This window comes from Protopterus annectens, chromosome 8.part0, assembly GCF_019279795.1.
Source record: "Protopterus annectens isolate FY-2018-M chromosome 8.part0, PAN1.0, whole genome shotgun sequence".
In the NCBI taxonomy this organism is placed as follows: domain Eukaryota; kingdom Metazoa; phylum Chordata; order Ceratodontiformes; family Protopteridae; genus Protopterus; species Protopterus annectens.
Window position 1 is genome coordinate 816,412,837 of NC_056741.1, and position 22,552 is coordinate 816,435,388.

The 22,552-nt window shown below is 41.6% G+C and overlaps 1 protein-coding gene across 1 annotated transcript in view; it reads left to right on the forward strand.

The window, feature by feature from the left end:
* The window catches only part of UXT (ubiquitously expressed prefoldin like chaperone), a 576,931-nt gene that overhangs the window by 440,420 nt on the left and 113,959 nt on the right, over positions 1-22,552 (forward strand). The window contains exon 6 of the mRNA XM_044080282.1: positions 13,284-13,347. Coding sequence (XP_043936217.1) covers positions 13,284-13,347 — 64 coding nt within the window. The remainder of the gene's footprint in view (positions 1-13,283; positions 13,348-22,552) is intronic.

The window sequence follows — 22,552 nt, forward strand, 5'->3', positions numbered from 1 at the left end:
GACTTTGTGGGACACTGCCTTGACTTACCAAGTACATCTGCAGGCACAATTCCTGCCAGGAAGGAAAAATACTCTGGCAGACGAACTAAGCAGAAACCTCATGGATCCCCACGAGTGGCGACTGGATCCACAAGTATTCAGCATGTTAACAAAGAAATGAGGATACCCGGACATAGATCTATTTGCCTCCCCTCACAACTACCAACTAAAAAGATTCTGCACAAGGATTTATCACAGACAAGCATGGAAAGTGGACGCCCTATCTTTCAGCTGGAAAAACCTATCAGTATATGCATTTCCACCTCTGGCTCTCCTCCCCAAGGTACTCCTAAAGGTCAGACAGGAGAAGCCAAAGATTATACGGATTTCCCCAGACTGGCCCTGCCAGTACTGGTATCCAGCACTAAGGAGCTTGTCTCAATGCCCAGCTTAGACCTTATCTCAAATCCTCATCTACTGTCCCAGCAAAACAGTCAGATCCTGCACAGCCAACTCAGAACTTTAAACCTGACAGCATGGCGAATAATGTAGTCCTACAAAACACACCTCTCAGTAAAGCTGTGATGGATGTCATTTTGGAAGCCAGAAGGCCTAGTACTAGAAAATCTTATGCTGGCAAATGGAAGAGATTCTGTGCTTGGAACCATACACAAGGAACTGATACAGCTGTGCCAAATATTCCTCAGATTTTGCAATACTTAACTGAGATGCTGGACAAAGGCCCATCTTTTTCATCTATTAAAATTCATGCCTCTGCCATTTCGGCTCATTACAATGTAGAGCCACCAATCTTTTCTCATCCCTTCTAAAGCATTACCTCAGAGGTGCCAAAAATTTAAGACCTCCAAGGAGATCACCAGTGCCTGCATGGGACCTCGACTATGTCTTGGAAAAACTCACCCTGCCTCCTTTTGAGCCAGCTGCTACTGCTGATATACAATTTTTATCTTGGAAAACAGCTCTGCTCCTAGCAATAACTTCTGCAAGACGAGTTTCAGAGCTACAGGCACTCATGGCTGTGGGACCTTTTGTTATTTTTTATCCGGACAGGGTCTCTCTGAGGACAAACGCAACATTTATGCCTAAGGTGGTGTCCAGTGTGGCTCTCAACCAAACTATTCACCTGCCAACCTTCTATCCAAATTCACAGAACAAGGGGGAGAGAATTCTAGATTCTTTGGACGTACACAGACAGCTTAGATTCTACTTGGACAGAACCAAAGCTTTCAGAAAGATAGAGCAATTACTAGTGTCATATGCTGCAGGATCACAAGGAAAGGCTATCTCAAAGCAGACTATTTCAAAGTGGATAGACCACTGCATTCGTTTCTGCTATGTACACCATGGCAAGCCAGTACCTAAGGGCATTACACCATACTCAAAAAGAACTGCAGCCACTTCAGCAGCCTTTCTCAGAGGAGTACCTACCAAGGACATTTTAGAGGTTGCTACTTGGAGTTCAGTACACACGTTTACAAAGCACTATCATCTGCCATTCTACTCTAAATCCAGGGCAGGCTTTGCCACTACAGTTCTGCAGGGCCTCATAGCCGCTCCTAATGCTGTTTAGCTCCAGCCTCCCAACCTTAGCTTTGGGACTCTACCCAAATGTAATGACTGCAACAGTGAAACACGAAGAACATAATATAGTTGTGTACACTTACCATAAATGTAGATGTTTGAGTATATTCACTGTTGCAGTCCATGTTACCCTTCCACCATCCCACTTCTCTTCTGATGGAACCTATTCTTCCTTCTCTGATTTATACAACCTATGTGGTGTATTTGCTTGTAGATGAAGGTAAATTTTATATTGGTGCATGTAATTATACATATATAAATTATGCCTACCCTTTTGGGGGGCACCTGACATCTGGGGATAAAAAAACTAAAGAAAATGGCGTTTGCTGCTTCTTTTGGTCGTCAGGGAAGGGGCGACAGCGGACGACGCAGGACCCAAGACTTTGGAGTTCAGGCCGGCTGAGGGCAATCTGCCAGCAGGATTACCCAAATGTAATGACTGCAACAGTGAATACACTCAAACATCTACATTTATGGTAAGTGTACACAACTGTACTTTTTCCTTCCCCAACGTTTATGATCAGCAACCATCAGATTAAAAGGTTTAGAACAAAACTTAGTTGTTTCCCTTACTTTGTTTGGTGTCTTGAAGACGCACTACATATGCATGCTCTTTGAATGGGTGAGAACTAACTTCCCAAGATTCCACAAGAGAAGTTTAATTTCATGAGTGGGAAGTACACTCAGTCCAGACTGTAAAGGTTCTTTAGTTTGTATAACTTGGCATCATTGGGCAATCCACTGAGCACTAAAAAGAAAATAAGGTAAAAAAAGAAAAAAGATCATTAGCAGCTGAACATGTAGGCTTCTGTGACTACTCAAAACGTGCCCATCAATACATGTTTAGAAGGAAAAGAAGTCTCTATTAAAAACACATTTTAATAAACATCCGTCAAGCACTTCATAACTGCAGTGTACCTCAAAACCTGCACTAAAGAAAAAATGTACTATGATCGATCAGAAACAAGATAACATTGAAATAAAAGGCATACATAAGCATCAGTATAGCAAGAGCAGAGCTCACTTAGTCAGTTCAGCTTTTATCAGATCATTTAGTGAATATATTCAGCCATCCTCCACGTATTAATCTAATTTTTTCCAAGCCATGAGCATTCAAGCACCATTAATCAGCTGAATCTGAAGACCCTGAAAACATATCAGACCAAGCTTTGCCACTGGAAGGGCTGTTTTTTTCTAGGGTGGTGGCAAAATCTATTGAATTTTTGAGTTCTTTGGCTCGTGTTTGAAACATCGAAAGAAAAGCTTATCTTGTTGACATATTTATTCCAAAATACTCCTCTGATGTCCCAACTATATCGAGTTGCAAATCATTTGACCTGGCTGAATTCATGGTTGTTGAAACATGATGACATGGGGTTGCAAGGAGGGCCCACTCTGTGTATTCTCTCTATGGCTTAACTGATTTAAAAAAAAAAAGCCAGTTTAGTGGATTATTTTGTTTAGTACGTGCTAAAGAAAGATTTAAGTAAACAGTCAGCAGTATTACTAGGCACTCTTGTGATCTGCTTATTCACCCTCTTTGATCTGTTCTCTAAATCATCGAGCTTCTCAGACTGAGTGGCGATTTCCTCATTCATTCTATCACATGCTGTAGACAATGAATTAATTGGGTCAGTAATCATTTTTTTTGCTTGATGTAAGGGCTTCTCCCCTGATTCCATTTTTGTAATTCAAGTGGTCTGATGGGTGGGGGCTGCTTCATACTCAGTGGTAAACCAAGGTCAGCAGCTCAGAAAGCAAGAGAAGTTCATCTGTTGAAGCTGCCCTGAAACTGGCAGCTAGATCCTCTGATTCAGCCATGCTTTTGGACATCTAGGCTAACCGTATCTTACACTCCGAGGGTATAAATACCTGAAAAGTAGATATTTACAGCCCAAGGGGAGCAAGAGAACTGTACGTGTCCCTTTTCTTCAAGCTAGCCATTTCGCCCCCACCTCTGCCCCCACTCCAACCGCATTTGTGTTTTTGTTGAGTTTTCTTTTTAACTTACAATAGCAGTCAGTTTCAGCCAGTGTGTTATAACGTTAGCAAATTTCATGTATTCGTTTTGATGTTTCTTGGATAAAATCGGTACATTATGCCCTTATCAAGATAGTGTTTTGAAGAGAGAGGCAGCTGTGTTGATGAAGGAGTTAAAAGAACAGGCTGTGTTGCATTCAGAATCCTTGGGAATAGGGTTTGGTTGGGGTGATTTGTCATTGTTTGACATGGTTAACTGATGTCCAGAAAGTCTTTGGGTTTGTTTTTGGCCTTCTTAGCTAGCAGCTCACCTGAAGGGCCAAATGTACCTTCCATATCACATGCAAGACATTTAAGGTGTTGGTTTTCTAGATACAAATTCAGAGAAGCTAAACGGCTACACATGGTCTTGGGGACAAAGCCCTTGCAAATAGAGCAAGGAGTATGGTCATGGTCAGGGCCTAGGCAAAAGAGACAAAGGTTGTGAGAGTCCTATGTGGAATTTGCCTTCCACACTGACACTGACTACCTAGCTGACATGTAACCTCAAAAAACACAGTAGCAAGAAAGCAATAAGGAAAAAACCCAACGGGGCACTTATCTGATTGGGATCCGCAACTTTTCTGACAAGCAACGACCGCAGAAGATGATCTGACTGGTGGCAGAAAAGTTCTGAGGATTGGTACGTGCCGACATCCACTTTATACCTGATGTCATTTTATGACCAACTTAGGACTAGTGCTATGTGCGATGTTGTACGTACCCTACAGTAGCATTACTTTTGTATACTGGCCGGGCATACGAGTCTGCCGGAGGTGGACTCCCCCATGTTATAAATACTGCAACATATAGAAGAGAAGGACATTTGTGGTTATGGTAAGATTTTAAACAACTATTCTTTATGAGTAATTATTTATAGGAAATTGCAAAATGAGTTGAAAATGCAGGACTGCAGTTTAGTACAGGTGAATGTAAAGTGTTTTTGAAAGACTTAGTTTCCATAAACCTGCCATACCCTTCAAGGTGTAATTTTGGAAGACATACAAAATTATAAAGATCTGGGAATTTTAATTGCTTCAAAATATTCATTTGATAAACATACAGATTATGTCAAAAGTAATGGTATGTGGCTGCTAGGTCTGATGATGAAAAATACCTAACTCAGGAATGAGGAGAATTTGGTAAGCCTGTACAACACACGCACACACACACACACACACACACACACACACACACACACACACACACACACGCACACGCCCAATTATAAAATATATCTTTTGTACTCATTCAGTTGGTCAGTTGAAAAAAAAACTTGAATCAGTCCAACAGAAATTTGCTAAAAAAATTCCACCAGTAATGGAACTGAACTATAAGGAAAGACGTGTACGTTTGAAAGTATTCAAATTATAGTATGTGTACTACAGCAATAAACTGATTTTAGCTTATAAAGCACTCAAGGCTAAGTTAATAGATGCATCACTAAATTTAGAAATCTGTTCTAATACCTTAAGACTTAAACACAAGAATATAAATTTCAATCTATCTCAGTAAAACTAAATTAAGGAGATCATATTTGACCCAGCTTATTCCATTCTGAGCATCATGAATTATTTAAAAAAATTTAAACAGCTGAGTAGGCAAAAGGGGTATTTGATCCTTGATTAGGGGAATCCGTGTTTTACTAACTACTTTTGGGCCTGAACATTGGATTGACAGATTATGAAACTTGTGTACCGTAAGTAGAAAACTTGTCTGGTCACAGCTTCTCTGACCTGCAAACACTCATAGACCTAGAACTTTACACTGTTCAACAAACCAGGGTTCTTCAAGTACTAACCATATTATGCTTAAAGTGGTTTCTGAAGTAGCACTGAACCAAGCTGTCCAGTTATTACTCTCCTCTCTTGTCCTAACATTTGGAAAAGAATGGGTTTTAAATTTGTTCATAGAGTACTCGGATACTTGGGTAGAACTAAAGACTCCAGGAACTCTAACCAGCAAACAAGGCTCGCCAGGTCAACAACAAACTCTCTTCAATTGGCTAAGTCTATTAGTTTTTGCTGTGACTGTTATGGAAGACTGTTACATAGGGCGAACAGTTGCACAGACCAACCACTTTGGGCGTCAGCTGTGGTGCACAATATCCTCAAGATAAGAGAACATGAATCCTAGACTGTGCATCGTGTCTGGACTAGCTACTTGACAGTGTAAAAATTGACTTTAAGTGATTTGGTCGTGATGAATAATGTCACCAAATGGGCACCAGTATCCATTGTTGAGTGGGTTAAGGACACGGCCTACTTCAATCTACACCAGGGACCCATGCAAACGGTGCTCCTATTGGCCAGTGTCCCTCCACCATAAAGCCCAGCAGCACTGGGTCAATAAGCTAGTGGCCAGCCAGTGGCTAGTTGCTCAGCTTAAGTTACCTGGGATCGCTCTATTCAGCAAAAGTTGGATGTAAAAAACAGTCAACCTGCCAAACATGAGCTAAGAATTCCTCAGTGTAAGTCCGTTGACAGGACACAGCTCGTCAGTGGATGGCATGATAAGGAGGAGGCTGGACATCTTATGTTTTCAGGAGACAAGATGGAATGGCAGTGCTGCAAAGGCATTTGGCTTTGGGTCCAGAGCCTACTGCACTAGAAAAACTAGAAATGGTGTGGGAATTATGGTAAGGGAGAGGATTCAGAAGACTGTGAGAAATGTCATTAGAATTAGTAATTAAGCTTGTGGCAATCAGATTGCAGTTGAAGGATAGGGCAGTATTCATAATCTCAGCCTGTGCCCCACATCAGAGTTGTGATAGTGATGAAAAGATGCATTCAGGCAATAGATACAAGATCATCTAGATCAAGCAGGAGAACGTGAATTGGCAGTGATAATGGGTGACCTGAATGCATGTATCTGGACAGACAGAACAGGATATGAGGATTGCCTTGATCCACATGGGTGGGACAACAAGAATAAAGGAGAGTCTATTCTAGATCTCTTTCTAGCAACTGGCTTGATGGTGGCCAGCAGATGGTTCAGTAAAATAAAGAGTAACAAGATCACATACAAGAGTGGCCAAAACGCAACTCAGGTAAACTCCTTCCTACTAAGGAAAGGGCACTGGGGTAGAATCGGTAATTGTAAAGTCTTCCTGAGTGAAACAGTCTGCCCATAGCATAAACCATTGGTTGTTACAATCCACTACAAACAGTGGTCAGAGAATGCTCTAAGGTCAACAGAGATAAGGCTTAAGACCTGGAAGTTGACTAGAAAGAAAGCACAAGAGTTCAAGGAATTACTCAAGGCTTTGGTACCTCAGGAAGAGGAGAGAGGCAAAGTTGAACAAGAATGACAGCACCTTAAAACAGCATGTGCAAAGACTGCAGGACATGTATGTGGCGAAGCCAGGTATGGAAATAAGGTACATAAGGAAAGTTGGTGGTGGAATGCATAAGTCCAGGAAGTCCTCAAAAGAAAGAAGTGCAGGGAAAAGGGGAGACAGACCAGTCAAGAAGGAATACTTGGTTGGCTTAACAAAGAGGCTGAGAGAGGAGTTGCAATAGCAAAGAACAAGGCATCACAGGCATCCTGCCAGCTTCTGAAAAGTGACTCTCTAGATGGTACAAAGAAACTTCATCTGCTTGCAAGCAAGGACAGAAAGATGATGAAGGTAGTCAGATACCCTTCTTAAGGGAAGCCGGTAACAACCTTCTCACCAGCCCACAGGAAATCAAAGGCAGATGGAACGAGTACTTTCAACAGCTTCTGGATGAAGAAAATCCCACAGAAGTTGTATTGTTTGAGACGCAGCCTATGATGAAAGAAGAGGAGGAGCCCGTCTTGTAAGAAGTAAGAACAACACTAAGAAAAATGAAGTCTGGGAAAGCATCAGGCTCAGATGAGTTCACAGCACATGTGATCAAGATGTTGGGTGAGATGGGAAGAGATGGCTGCTGTGGGTACTCATAGCAGTATGGAGAGATAGGTGCATCCCAGATGACTGGAGAATAAGCATAATAGTGCCAATGTGCAAGAACAAAGGGGACACACACAACTGTGGCCAGTACAGAGGTATCACACTCCTGTCACTTTGCATGAAAATTCTGGAGAGGGAGATTGATAAATGAGTACACAGAGTAGTAGAAGTTACGATGGGAGATGAGTAGTTCAGATTCGAATCCGGATGCACCACAACCAACCATAGACTTCAACCTCTAAAGAGGTCAGTGTGGAACACAGACCCTGATAATGTGTGACAAACTGTGGAACACCTTATTTTCACACCATGCAAAAACGCACCAGGCTGAAGTGGTCTTTTAAGCAAAATAAGTAAGTTGAAGCATATATCAATGAAGAATTAACACTGTACACATTAAATTATTTTATAAAAAACACAGCCTGTAACTGAAGTAAAAAATGTATTGCGTAATAAAAAAAAACACTACCATAACTAAGTACACAATCTGACAAGTCATCCACTTACAATCAGAAAGCAAAAGCAGCAACTCAGCATAAGACAGAGCTGACATAACCTGTACACTTTTTCCACCTAGAAATTGCATTTCACATAATTTATTAAACAATACCTCTCAAGTGTACTTCATTATAAGGAATATTTCTTATTTTGAGTTTTAAAAATGTCCATGTTCCATGAAGTTTCATATTGAAAGAATCAGTTACACAATCAGTGTTTAAAAAAAAAAAAAACTGTTTTAACAGATTCACAGAAAATAATGCTGAGTCATATTAATGCATAAAAATTACTTGTAAGTGTAAAGTAACTAATTTTTGCCACCCTGTGAGCTCTTATTTGAAATTATTAGTAAGTTACAGAGAGTGGAAAAATAGAGCTCAAGCTGCAGCCATTTAAACATAAAACACTTAAGCTGCCAGAATTTCTCTAACCCCCCCAGCACAAAAGATAATTCCTGTATCCTCTGCAACACTATTAAACTATAATACACAGAAGACTTCCTGATATTCTTCGTAAATAGTGAATCATATTACTCAGGAAAATAACTTAACGTTTGTTATGTGAGCTCCTTGCTAAAGTTAAGTAAGCTCTTTTGCCTTCCTACAGACAGTTCAAACATTAAAAAAAAAACTGCTAGAATTTCCCTACCCCCTCTAAAAAACACTAAGCTGTTAGACTTTGCCTGCCCTACTCAATGTACAGAAGAAAACTCCCCTGCCCTGTACAACACAAACTAAAAAAAAAATGCAAATTTTGCCTATTATTTTCCTCCATTGTTCTAGCAAAACCTGTACTTAAGAATTAGGCACTTACCTGCAGCCAAAATATATGCTTCTCCAGAGAGGAAATCACAGATCATTTTGAGAGTACATCACAGATCATTTTGAGAGTACTAGCTTGCACACTGTGCTTGGTTTTCATTCTCGACCGGTCTTCTGTTCTGTTCAGTGATCCTAATATCCTTGCTTGCAGCTTGACGTTGAACTGCTGCAGTCTCCAAAAGTTTGCCAGCTGTTGAGCTAATCCATTCATGCTAGGAACCTCCTGAATCCTAATGCTGCTGCCCATTGTTGCCTTCGTCCTCAGTGAAGAATTTTAGAGTGAAGCTAAATCCACAAAGAAAAGTGAAGTGCTCCCCACAATATCCTTTTTAAAGGCATCGCAGTGGTGCAAAAACTGTAGCCCAGAAGTTGGCTCGCTTTGCATCCGTAATGGACCTCCGATTGGCTCATATTACCTGTATGTCAATTGGCTGTTTTTGCAGTATATGAGCCAATCAGAATGTGTAAAGTGGAGTCAACACTCTTAATGTGCAACTTTGGAACTTTGTGAGTGTTGTGCCTTAAAATGTGGTGCATTATGCATTACCAAAAATACTTGGAAGGTGAACAACTGACCTGATGTTTGTAGTGAGACAGCTGAGAAGAAGCTAGAAATGAGGAAAGAGTCCACTTTGAGCATTCTTAGACTTGGAGAAAGCATATAACAAGGTCCAAAGAAAGCTGATTTGTGCAGTCTTGCTGTGGTTCAAAGTCCCAAAAAGTTTTGTAGACTTAACTAGGGTATGTACAAGGACCCAATGACTCAAGTACGAGCAGTGTTTGGTCTCACAGAGGGGTTGCTAGTGGGAGTGGCTATGCTTCAGAGTTTAGCGCTATGCCCATTACTGTTCATACTGGTGATGAATTACATCAGCAAACAAGTTGGAGGGGACAGATCAACAAAGTTGTAAGCAGACTATGTGGCATTACAGGCAGGCTCTGAGCAAGTACCTCAGCAAAGGATAAGGGGAATGGAAGCAAAACTGAAGGTGCATAGGATGAAACTGAGTACAGATAAGACAGCTGCAGAGGCAACAAATGGGAGAAATCAGAAGAAGCTGAAAATTAAGATGGAAGGAAAATAGTGGAACAGATTAATAGCTCCAAGCATCATGGAGGGCTGGCAGAGGAGAAGGGAAGTCTGAATAAGGAGGTCAAAGCTATAATCCAAGGAGCTGCAGCCAGTTGACAAAGTTGCAGAGGTATTATATGACAGAAGAATGGCAAAGAAGATGAAAAGTAGGGTGCACAAACCAGGGGTGTGACCAGTACTACTGTATGGTACAAGCACCATAAAGGCAGAGGACTTGAGGAAGTTGGAGGTGATGGAGATTAAGTGACTGAGATGGGTGGTAGGATGCACAATGTGGGAGAAACAGAAAAATGAGGCAGAAACCAAAAAGAGAAGGTCAAAGAAAACAGATGGCTGTTGTTTCAGCCCATGTGAAGAAAAACAGAAGACAGTCTGGTGAAGAAGATTTGGAACAGACTGGAAGAATCGAGAGGAAATGAGGGCATCCAGCAAAGAGATGGATTGTGTGAGAAAAGACCTGTGACAGTGAAGCATGACTGTCAGAGAAGGCAGAAGAGTGGCATTGATTCGCGAGAGATGGCGACAGTTGACACAAAACCCTAAGCTCATGTAGAAAATAGGGACTGATTGATGATGATTCATTCTATCAGAGCAGTTGACACTGCACCAGATTTCTCCAGTAATGTCAGCACAGATTATTTTTGAAGAAAATACTTGTATGTGTGTTCTCTTCCTTTTCAGATCATTACAGACAGAATTCTTTTTAAAGTAGAGCAGATTTTGTTAATGCAGTCCTGCAGGGCGTACTAGCTTCTCCACTGTAGGCCTTGAGGTAAGGGTAACTGCTGCTATAGTACTCTTCCCATCTATGATGAATAATGCTATAGCAGTAATCCCTGTGCTGAATGTGTTAGTTACAGCTGTGTGAGAAAAGCACTATAGCAGTAGATGTTAGAATACAGGGATCACTTTTGCAGTAAAGGCTACCTCCCTCCAAACCCTTCTTTCATTCTTTCCTAACATCTCCTTGGACTTGGAGGAATCTGTTCCTTATTTTTATCGCTCTCTTGATGAGACACCAGAATTGCTAAGTACAAAGCCTGTCCAACCTTCTCTTTTCAGGTGTACACTAACAGGCACACTTGTCTGGAGATGCTTTTTCCTTTCCACACAAAAGGGAATTAAAGATGACATGGGCTGCTCTGTGCTTTCAGCCTAATGTCCTAATTAATGTTTTTGGTATAAGAAGTAGATCAGTCCACGCTAGTGATGTCCAGACTGGATGATGGTATCTGCTTGCATGTAGTTGTATCTATGATGAGGAAAACTTCAGCAGTGGTCCCTATATTCAAACATCTGCTGCTTTTGTGGGTGTGTCACACAATTCTACTCTTCAGCTAAATAATCATCTAAATAGTAAAGGATGTGTGCACTTCTGTGTTTCCATTGTCCCCTTTTAAAAATGTGAATAACTTTTAAGATTTCCCATATAAAATGACTTTCACAGGATGGGGCCTACCCAGTCATCAGTTGAAAAATCTGAAATAGATTAGTTATGAAAAGGGAACATTTCAGAATTCTAGTGTGTTAGCAGTACAGGCAGTCCCCGAGTTACAGACATTCGACTTACGGATGACTCATAGATAAGAACGGGCTGCTGCAATGTTGGAAAGAACGTGAAAATAAATAAAATCTTTAAAGTTGCCCAACTCTTACCTTAAAATGAAGAATTCTGTTGTACTTTCCTTTTCCCAGTTTTCTCCGTTTGTGAAGCTGCTTGCACATCTTGTTAGAGCAGTTACTTCCACCTTCACAGAGAACAAGTGATCCGATTGGTTAAGAGATCGCTTTGCTGGCTTGTTTCAATACTGTGTACTTGTGTAGTTACTGTACTGTACAGTAGAATGGGCAAATGAAACTGTGGCTCACTAGGGTCTAGGTGACAGTAGGAGGTCTGGCAGAGGTCTGAAATTTCAGGAAAGAGTGGAAACATTTGTGGGTGATGCCTGTAGTACAAAAATGTGAACTGAAGCTTAAAAAGAGGTAAGGTTAACATATTTTTTTGTATGGAACATTCTGCTGTACTGTATTATATACAGTAAAACATTCCATGTACGTGTTTCGACTTGCATACAAATTTGACATAAGAACATTCTAAAAAAACGGAGCTTGTCCTTAACCTGGGGGACTGCCTGTATATTAAAAGGATAATGCATGTAGAATTTCCAAGCTAGGATTAATAACACTGTTGTGCATCTACTCTTTAACTGCTCTTAAAAAAAAAAAATGAGTTTATGGCCAGTTTGAGTACATGTGCATGCGCATTAACGCAAAGGAATATTAGCACAATATAAATAAGAAAAATACATGGTTTATTGTTAATTTTGCAAATATATGAATATTTATCTGCAAGACCTTTTTTCTTACCTGGTCTTAGCCAATTGGTATGGCACTTTAGCAGTAATCCAGAAGTTGGTGTGGGTGATGCAAGATTTACCATTAGTTGGTGTGGTTCTGTCATGAGGGAGACACCCTTCCAGGGCCGCTTTTGTTTCATTCAGCATTCAGTCTGTTATTTGGTAGCCTAAACAGGCATCACAGTCATGAGGTTATGCCTCCCCTGTTTAGTAGTTCAGTCCTAGAGGAAGAGCCAGTTCCATGGCACAAAGGGATAAATCCCTGACTGCAGTCCAGGTGACCTGAGTTCAGTTAACAGCCCAAGTGCTGGAGGACCTAGCCAGGGAAGAGCAGAGTGAGTGGCCAATGCTGCCTTTTTGCACATTCTGGAGGAGGGAGGTGGCAACTCAGTTCACTGCTTGGTGCCAAGTAGTGAAAGGGTTTGTAAGCGTGTAGCATACAGGACCAAGGATGTGCTCCCACCCATCAGAGTAAAAACTGCAGCTGAAGAATATACACATGTGTGGGAGGCAGCATGCTCTTGGGTCCAGCAGGGAATTCAACAAATGCAAGGGCTAACAGGGACTTTTAGCATACATGATTTGCTTTGCTTTTGCTTATTGCTGCAGAAAATGGTTGCATTTTGCCATTATATAACTTTAAACGTTTTTTTTCCCCCATTTTCTAGATTCCAGTCTGGTCTGATTCTACCCATATGGTAGCTATCTTATTCTGGATTTTTTTTTTTTTTGTAATATTTTTATAGTAATATTTTTGGTTCAAAAGAAAATGTGTTGGATTTATTTTTAAAGTTTCATTTGCTTTATCCCTGGATGTACTGTGTTTTAAATATGTGGCAACTTTTGCATCTGTGGCAGCGTACAACTTTGGAAGGGTTGTTTTGAAAATATCTTAGTAGCAAAATGTAAAAATGTAGTAGTACCAGATAATGAACTGATATATTGACTAACATTACACAAACAAACATTTTGTTTTTTAGGCACAGTGAAAAACTGACAAAAGATTCTTCAAAAATCAAAGCCAATGTACGCATGGTCCTAGAGGTAAGAGCAGCAAGCATCTCTAGAACTGTATTTCTGTGTGAAGCTTGTTCCCTGAAACGTAAGGCATTTTGTTTTGTAATTGCTTAGCAGTATTTAGTGAGAGGGTTGAGGTTCTAACACTTCCACTGTAACTCAAGAGTTAAAAAATAAAAGTTGCATTTACATATTTTCGGGTGTCTTTGGAGTGTGGTTCTTCGTGGCCTTCTGAACTGCTTAGATTTTGCTCTGGTTTAAGTGTTGAAGGCTGCTTCCCTAATCTCACTGGATTTTGGTGTAACTTGATGATAGCCCCAATCCCCTCTTGCACCTCCATTTGTGTTTCCAGCAAACCAATTCGGTCTCATTTTAGTGTGTACGTCCTTGAACTGTGGAGAATCAGTTGTCTTCCATTGCTGGAGAAGTAACACAAACTCAGAAATAGAAATGAGAGCAGTCATTTGCTTGTATTCCTAATTTGAGTTTTGATAAGTACATTCCCACATGGCATTTCTTTGTTAGTCAGTGAACCAGAGAAATGTAGATCTTGTTTTCATTTTTTATTTTTAGTTTATTTTTGTTTACCGGGTTTGTTTGCCTGGGTTTAGTCAAAAAACCCTTTTCATCAGAGGGCTGGGGAGAAGGCTCCAACATACTTCATTCAGTAATATAAATTAACAATTACACACAATTTTCTAATTCAGTTACCTTCATATGAAAGTAAAGGCAATCTTACAGTATAAAAGATACTAATGCATTAGTAGATGTTGAACATTGAGCATTTGAAGTGGTGTATTAGTGGGATTTTCAGGTAGATAAAAGATCGTGTGATTAGTGCCTAGAAATTCAAAGAAATGGAGGTGATGGAACTAGGAAGGGTAGAAATGTTCATGAAGTTAAGAGGTAGGGTATAAAGCAGTTTCAGAAGCAATACCCTCTCACAAGGTTTGTATTAGAAGTATAAAGGTGGTGGATGAGAAGTGTCACAAAACTATGTATATAGCTGGGAGATACTAGTAAAACCGTTCAGGTATTGGTGAAGACTGGTTGGGGGGGTATAGGATTCTCAGTGAAGCGAAACGGTGTAATGATATGGTAAGCTGAAGATAATGACGGATTTTATCCAGGAGATGTACAGGAGCAGGTCCACTGATTTGATAGGTGAAGTTTTAGTTGTATTTTAAATGTGTTTGCATTCTGGAAGGATTCCAGTGGTAGTGGGCTGAGGTTCTAAAGTTTTAGATACACTATTTGAATATAGAGAGTCCCCTGCAGTATTAGATGATTTAGTTGTAGTGATTTTCTCTAGCGTGTAAAATTCTCTTGGGGGAGTAGTATTTTATTAAGTTGTTGAAGACTGGACAACATTCTGGCTTATGGAGAAGTATGTGTATTGCAGTTAGCTGAGAAAGAGCTAGGTGATGTTCATAGGATGTTAACTAGGATATTCACCCGAGGGTCTTTACAAGCCTAGCCGTTGCATCCCAATATAATACTAGATGAGAGATATCGTCTATACCTAAGGTGTTTCTAGCAAGGGCTACTCATGTCCAGGAAAGAGGCCGGGGCAATCCCCAGCAGAAATTTAAATTTATAGTTTCCCATCCAGTTGTCCAGGTTGTGCTTAAACAGGGTCGTGGAGGTGCTCTTCTTAATATGGATTGGAAGCCTATTCCAGAGGAGTGGCAACCTCTGAGAGATGTATGTGTGTCTCCAGTAGGTCCTGTTTGTCAGGCTAGATTGAGGTCCCTGGAACAGGTGACTCTAGTACCATTTGACTTGTGGATGTGCACGATTTCCTTTAGATTTGGGTCAGAGATAGCCCTGTAAACCAGACGCAAGTCTCCTCTAAATAGTCTATATGCTACTGAGTACAGTGACCGTGACTTCAGTCTGTTCATATACGACATGTGCTTGAGACCCTGAATTTTCTTGGTTAGAAATCCTGAGGTCTCTCAAGTTGCTGCAGGTGTGTGGTACGGTACATAAAGGGAGCATTACATTCAATAATAAGCCTGATGAGGGACGACTACAGGGGTCTTATAACCTCTTTTCCTCTTGAGACGATGCCTTTGCTAATCACATGAGCGGTGTAGAATGCCTTCCACACCACAGTAGACCTGTGGTGGTCAAAGTTGAGGTCACATTCAACTTGTGTTCCCAGGTCTCTCACTACTGAATTAGTACTCTGGGTATTATTGTTTATTTTTTATAATCAGCAGGGACATTGTTTTTTATTGAAGGGAATAATGATGCATTGTTTTACCATTTAGTTTAAGACCATGGCTTTGGCACCAATCGTTGGTCTGTCTAAGCCCCTTTTGAAATATGCCGACATAGCTAGGGGATTCAGTGATGGCACCTAATTTGCAGTCATCCACAAAATAGCATAGCCACAGCCCCTCTGATTCAGCCTGGACTTCTGAGAAGTATATGCCAAACAAGAGGGAGTCCAGCACTGACCCTTGTGGGAACTCACTGATGGGTACTTTCGAAGTAAAGTCTTCCACTTTGAGTGTTGCTGATCAGGGAGTCAGTTTGCAACCCTCCCGACAACATAGGGATTGATATTCAACTGGATTAGCTTGTCAGTGATCCCCAAATGTGGGATAGTGTTGAAGGCCTTGGCCAAGTCAAGATAGGGTGTGTGCACAGCTTTGCCCTCGTTTATGGCTGTGGTCATGTTCTCGAAGAAGTCCACCAGATTTAGCAGGCATGACCTGCCCTTGACAAAACTGAACTGGGATGGTTTCAGGGTTTGGAGGTCACCTATATCCTTATTTTATGGGACCAATGATGATTCGTTCCATTGCCTTACAGATGAGGCTTAAACTTGTGGGTCTATAGTTACCCAGGTCTGTTGCTGAGCCGCCCTTGTGGAGGGGATAATAGCCACTGATTTTCATTCAGTATGGACAAAGTCAGTACTCAGGCTGTGGTGGAATAGAGTGCCTAATGGAGTAGCTAGCTCTTGTTTTAGAACATTAAGAATGCAACCTGGAATGTCATCTGGTCCCATGGAGGCTGTGTTCTTAGCCTTGGAGATGCAGGGAGGAGGAGATGATGAGGACATGGTTTGTGGTATGCTTGGGGGGATAGGGGGTTGAACTTTTTACCAAACCTGTCTGATAGAAGGTTTGCAATTTCCGCAGGGTCAATGTAAGTGTGATGCCATCCACATTTAGGTTAGCACATATGTAAGTCCTACCTTTTAGGTTACGGAAGTAGCTGAAGAAAGCCTTATGGTTTTCCTTGGTTGTGATTGCTAAATTTTTCTCATAGTTGCTCTCTGAAGATTTTATGAGTTGTCTTATTTGCTTTTTTTAGGCTGAGAATGGTGCTCTTCCAGTTTTGTGGTCTCACTTTTGTATTTTTAGACAGCAGCTTCTTTCACTTATTGTATAATGTATTAATGCTAGACATCCACCATGGTAGTTTGTGTTTTCTTGAGGATCTTACTTTAATCCTATCCAGCATGGCTGTGTCTCTACATTTGTGTAGATGTCTGTATAGGGCATCAGTGTATACCTTAGTATAGCTGTCAGTACCATCTGTGGAAACTGGATCTTGGAAGTCAATTATACCTTCCCTTAGGGGGTTATAGTTAGCTTTGGTGAAGTTTTTTAGCTGGACTTCTCCTTTGGGGAGTTCTGGTGCTATTGCTGCTTCAAAAATGACTGATTTATGGTCTGATTTAACCAGTGCAGGCCCTACACTGGAGGTGTTGCATCGGTCACTCATATTCATGAGGACCAAGTTTAGAATATTGGAGCCCCTTGTGGGGTGTTGCACTATTTGTTCCAAGGCATTTGAGTTAACAAAGTCCAGGAACTTTTGTGCGAGTGAGTTTGGGCTCATTTAATTAATGGAAGGATAGTTGACGTCACCCATGACTATGGTGTTAGGTTGTACCTTAATTGTCCCAAGTAGGACTAAATAAGCTGAGCGGGCATCTTGTTTCTTGGAAGGTGACCTTTAACTGACGACCTGAAGGGGGGGTCTTATACATGGTAATTTGGACTTGGAGTAGCTCCATAGAGTTTTCTTGTCTAACCAATCTAGAGGTGTAATTATCTGTAATGAAGATAAATACTCGCCTCCTTTGGTTCTCATGCCTTTAATTTGCGCTATGAAAGTGTGGTAGGTATTGCAGCCTTGCAAGGCCAAGGTACTTTCTGTGGCCTAGAGCCAGGTTTCTGTAACTGCACAGACGTCAACATCTTCCAGGAAGAGGAGTGCTTCCAGAGAGTGCAGTTTCTGATTTAAACTCCTAGTGTTTAGCAGTATGACCTTTAGTTTCTTTGTGTTTGATATTTTCATGTCAGGAATTTTGTTGTGGCCTTGCCTAAAAAAGGCATTATGGGCGAGGCAAATGCCTTGGCCAGCAACCGAAAGCCTAGAAGTGTCAGGTGAAGACCTTCTTTGGCAAAACGGTGTGGTCTATCCACCATGTTGCCCTAGGCTGAGAGGAACTGGATTCCTTTAGAATGACACCAGAAACTAAGCCAAGTATTGAAGTCAGTCATTTTTCTGTTTATATTGTGGTATCATCCTAGGCAAGAGTAAAATGCTTCTCAAACCTAGGGACATACCCGCCTGGGACACACATTCAGAGAGATGAATCATGTCTGTCTTCATACAGTCCAAAGAGGTATGTCTCGGGTCGTTCATACCAATATGAACTATGATGGAATCATGACAGTACTTGTTGAGAAACTTGAGTGCATATGTGATCTGGTTAATCCTTGCACCAGACAGGCAGCTGACCTTAACAATGTTCTTCATGTTTCACTGTTACAGTCATTACATTTGGGGTAACAGTCATTACATTTGGGTAATCTGCTGGCAGGTTGCCCTCAGTCGGCCTGATTAACAAAGTCTTGGGTCCTGCGTCGTTTGCTGTCCCGTCTTCCGTGACGTCAGGTCGTCAGGGGTATAAAACATGCAGCCGATGCCATTACATCAGTCTTTCTTGCCGTGCGGTGCCTGAAGCAGAAGCAGTTCGCAAGTGCCGGTCAGATTACTCCTGAAATTTTCATTTTTGAGTTTCAGAACCAGAGTCTTCAACTAAAAGCTAAGTACCCCGTTGGGGAAACTTTTTCTTGCTCCTTACCGATGTCTGTAAAAGTTAATAATTGCATTACTTGTGGGAAGCAAATACCTCATAAGGATTTTCTTTTGTACTGTATTCCTTGCTCAGGCCCTGACCACAACGTACCTTGCTGTTGGTTTTGTGCTAAATTTAATCAACGCACTGTTCAACGTCAGTATATTTTTGCTTCTAAATATTTTGGCTCACAGTTTAATTGTCCAGAAATGTCGTCGGTTAGCAATCCGACTACCGGAATACCTAAAACATTCAAAGAAAAAGACAGAGACAGGCCGTCGAGGTCCAAAACTGACGAAGCTTCTCCTAAGCCAGTCACCAGTTCGCCGGTTTTCAGTGAGGCGCTTTCGCAGCCCTTAATACCTACTACTTCTGATGTGCAGGCCTAGAGAGAGACCCATTTGGAGTCCGGTATGCCGTGAGATGCTTCAGTTATGGAACCCTAGGATGTCTCTACCTTAGATGGGTCCAGAGCCGCTGTGCAGGCACCGGCTTCTGAGGGTGTTTTCAGGCCTACAGGTTTGTATATTAGACCAACGCCATCTTCAAAACTAAGGCCAAAATCTATGTCTAAAAAACCGACGCCTGGGCCACATGTGCAGGCTCCTATGCCTAAAAAACAAATTATCAAAATGGCTGAAGATTTAATTACTCTGATCAGAGGTAGCCAACCCCCTACTTCTAAGAGGCCTAGGCAAGACATTGATTATGAATCTTCTGAACAGGATTCTTTTTCTTCTGACTCTTCTAATGAACAGGATTTGTCTATACCTACTTATGAGGACTCGGACGCAGAAGATTCCATTCCTTCTGCTCCTCCCCCTGAGGATTTTTCTTTTGAGGAGACTTTACATACCTTAAGGGAACATTTCCACTGGGAAAGTCAGGATTTCTCTGAATCTAAAAAGAGACTTAGGGATTTTCTTCTTCTTCCTCAGCATAGGCCTTTGGCTATACCTCCTGTTCTAGACAGTGTTGATGATGTTTTTTCAGAATCTAGTATAGCTCCTGATTCTCTGCCTCCGGCCCCTTGTAAGCCAGACAAGATACTACAGGGTTCCCGACTCCCACAAATTCCTTTTCAAAAATCCTATTGCAGACCCTGAAACCATTTCTCAGGGTCTCAAGGGCATTAAGGCCTCTACTGCTAAAAATCATACCCCTTCAGATAGAGATTCCAGGGTGCTGGATAGATGGGGTAAGAAGGTTTACACTTCTGCAACCTTAGCAATCAGGGCTTTAAACTGTCAATTTCATATGCTTAAATATCAACAGCATATCATGGGACTGCTTAAACAGAAAATGATTTCTGATTGTGTGGAAAATAAAGATTTACAGGACTTATTGCATTCAGCTGAACAAGTTGGAAAACATACTTTGCAGTGTGGTTTTGATTCTTTGGAGGCCTCTTGCAGGGCTGCTGTAACTGGGTCTGTGCTAAGAAGGCATGCTTGGCTCAAAGAGCAAACTCTGCCTGATCATGTTAAAGCAAAATTGTTGGATGCTCCTTTACAACAGGACCATCTCTTTGGTAATAAGGCTGAAGAAGTTTTAAAAAAAGATGGAAGATAAAGCTAAATCTGTGCAAACTGTGAAAGATTTCTTACAAGTGCAACCTCCAAGATTTAGTAGGCACTGGCCTACTAAGGACTGGTCCTTTCCAGTTGCTTCTTGAGCCACTCAAGTCAAACCCAGACATTCCAAAGGCTCCAGGTTTCAGGGGACTTTTAGAACAAAACAATGGGGTGCCCCCACCTCCAAATCTGGAAGCAACAGGGCACCTCCCTATGATAAACAGTCTCAATGACTTCCCTCTACACTTACCAAGCACTTACCTTTTAGCCGCACCTTTGGGGGGAAAAGTGGCACTTCATGCAAGAAGTGGCACTTCATGCAAGAAACTGGCAACTTATAACCCAGGACAAATGGGTTTTAAATATAGTATCCCAGGGATACAGATTTCATTTCCACACATTGCCAATCCCAAACGGATGGCCAGACCTGCCCCCAAATCAGTGGGCAGAGGCCCAGAAACAAGTTCTATCCCTCATGAACACAGGGGCTGTTCAACCAGTACTAGAAGAGGAAAAGGGACAAGATTTCTGTTCGACTTTTCCTGGTACCCAGAAAAGACAAATCATGGCGTCCAATTCTGGACTTACTCTAAACACATTTCTGGACATTCCAAAATTCAAGATGCTGACTCTTCAACAGTTACTTCCTATGCTAGGCAAAGATGCCTGGTTGGTAACTCTAGACTTAAAGGAAGCTTTCCTGCATATCCCAATCAGGGAATTTTGCAGAAGATACCCCCGCTTCAAAGCAGGCTTCTTGCATTACCAGTTCTCTGCACTGCCCTTTGGCTTATCTTCTGCGTCCACGGTCTTCAGAAAGTGCCTGGCTCCAGTAATTGCATTTTGCAGGCAAAGAAATATTCAAATATATCCATACCTGGACGATTGTCTAATTCAGGCAGAAAACAAGGACATTTTTCTAAAGCATCTGGCGTTTGTAAAAAGGGTTCTAACTTGTCTAGGGTACACCATAAACAAAAAGAAATCACACCTGGTACCCTCTCAAAAAATTACATTCCTGGGTGCAAGCTTGAATACAACTGCCCAGATGGCTTACCTTAGCCAGAAAAGCACATTCATTTGGTAACTTACTTCAAACAGGTGGCCACAAAAAAACCCTGCTATCTGCAAGACAAATTCTGCAAGCCTTGGGGTTCATGGCCTCCTGCATTCTTCTTATTCCATATGCGAGACTGCATATGAGGAAACTTCAGTGGTACTTAAAAAGTTTATGGAGTCACACCCTGGAAACAATGATTCCTATCATACCTTGCCTGCAACTAGAGTTCTTTTGGTGGGCAGAGGCCTGCCACCAAAAGAAGGGACTGACATTCACTCCACCCCCTGCCGCCCAAACCCGAACTACAGACGCATCAGACTATGCTTGGGGGCTCATCTGGTAGGGAAGTGCATTCAGGGCAAATGGAGCCCAAATCAAATGTACCTTCATATCAATCAGAAAGAGATGCTAGCTGTAGAGAATGCGCTGACAGCCTTCAAGGACTACCTTCATCCAGGACAATTAATGATAAAGACAGACACCACAGTTATGTGGTACATAAACAAGCAGGGGCGGTACACACTCCTACCCCCTTTGCAAACTAGCCATGGCATTGTGGAACACAGCCTTGACCTACCAAATACAACTACAAGCTCAATTCCTGCTTGGAAAGCTAAATACTGTGGCAGACTAAGCAGAAATCTCATGGATCCACACAAATGGAAACTGGAACCACAGATTTTCAACATGTTGACATGCAAATGGGAAGTCCAGACATAGATCTTTTTGCCTCACCCCAGAACTATCAGTTGGACAAATTCTGCACAAGAACTCATCACAAAAAAGCCTGGAAAGTGGATGCTCTATCATTCATCTGGAAAAACCTATCAGTCTATGCTTTTCCCCCTGTCTCTGCTCTCCAAAGTTCTACTAAAAGTCAAACAGCTCAAACCAAAAATTATTCTTATTGCTCCACACTGGCCTCGCCAACACTGGTACCCACTCCTGCGCAATGTATCATACCTTCCACCGTTGCACCTGCCTCAGACACCTTACTTACTGTCTCAGCAGAACAACCAAATTCTGCACACTCTGCTCCAAACTTTGAATCTTGCAGCGTGGCTAATCACCTAAATTCACCCTTAGCATCCCTCAGCAAACCTGTGATGGATGTCATTTTGGAGGCGAGAAGGCCTAGTACTAGAAAATCTTATGCTGACAAATGGAAAAGATTCTGTGCCTGCAGTCACTCACAAGGAATAAGCACAGCAGTGCCCAATATTCCTCAGATTTTACAATACTTAACTGAGATGCTTCACAAGGGCCTGTCCTTTTCTTCCATAAAAATCCATGCTTCAGCCATTTCAGCTCATTGGACCACCCAGGAGAGCTCCTTCCCCTGCCTGGGACCTCAGTTTTGTACTGCAAAAACTCACTCCCCCTCCTTTCGAGCCAGCTGCTACTGCAGACTAAAAATTTCTCTCCTGGAAAACAGCTTTCCTTTTAGCAGTCACTTCAGCTAGAAGGATTTCTGAATTACAGGCTCTT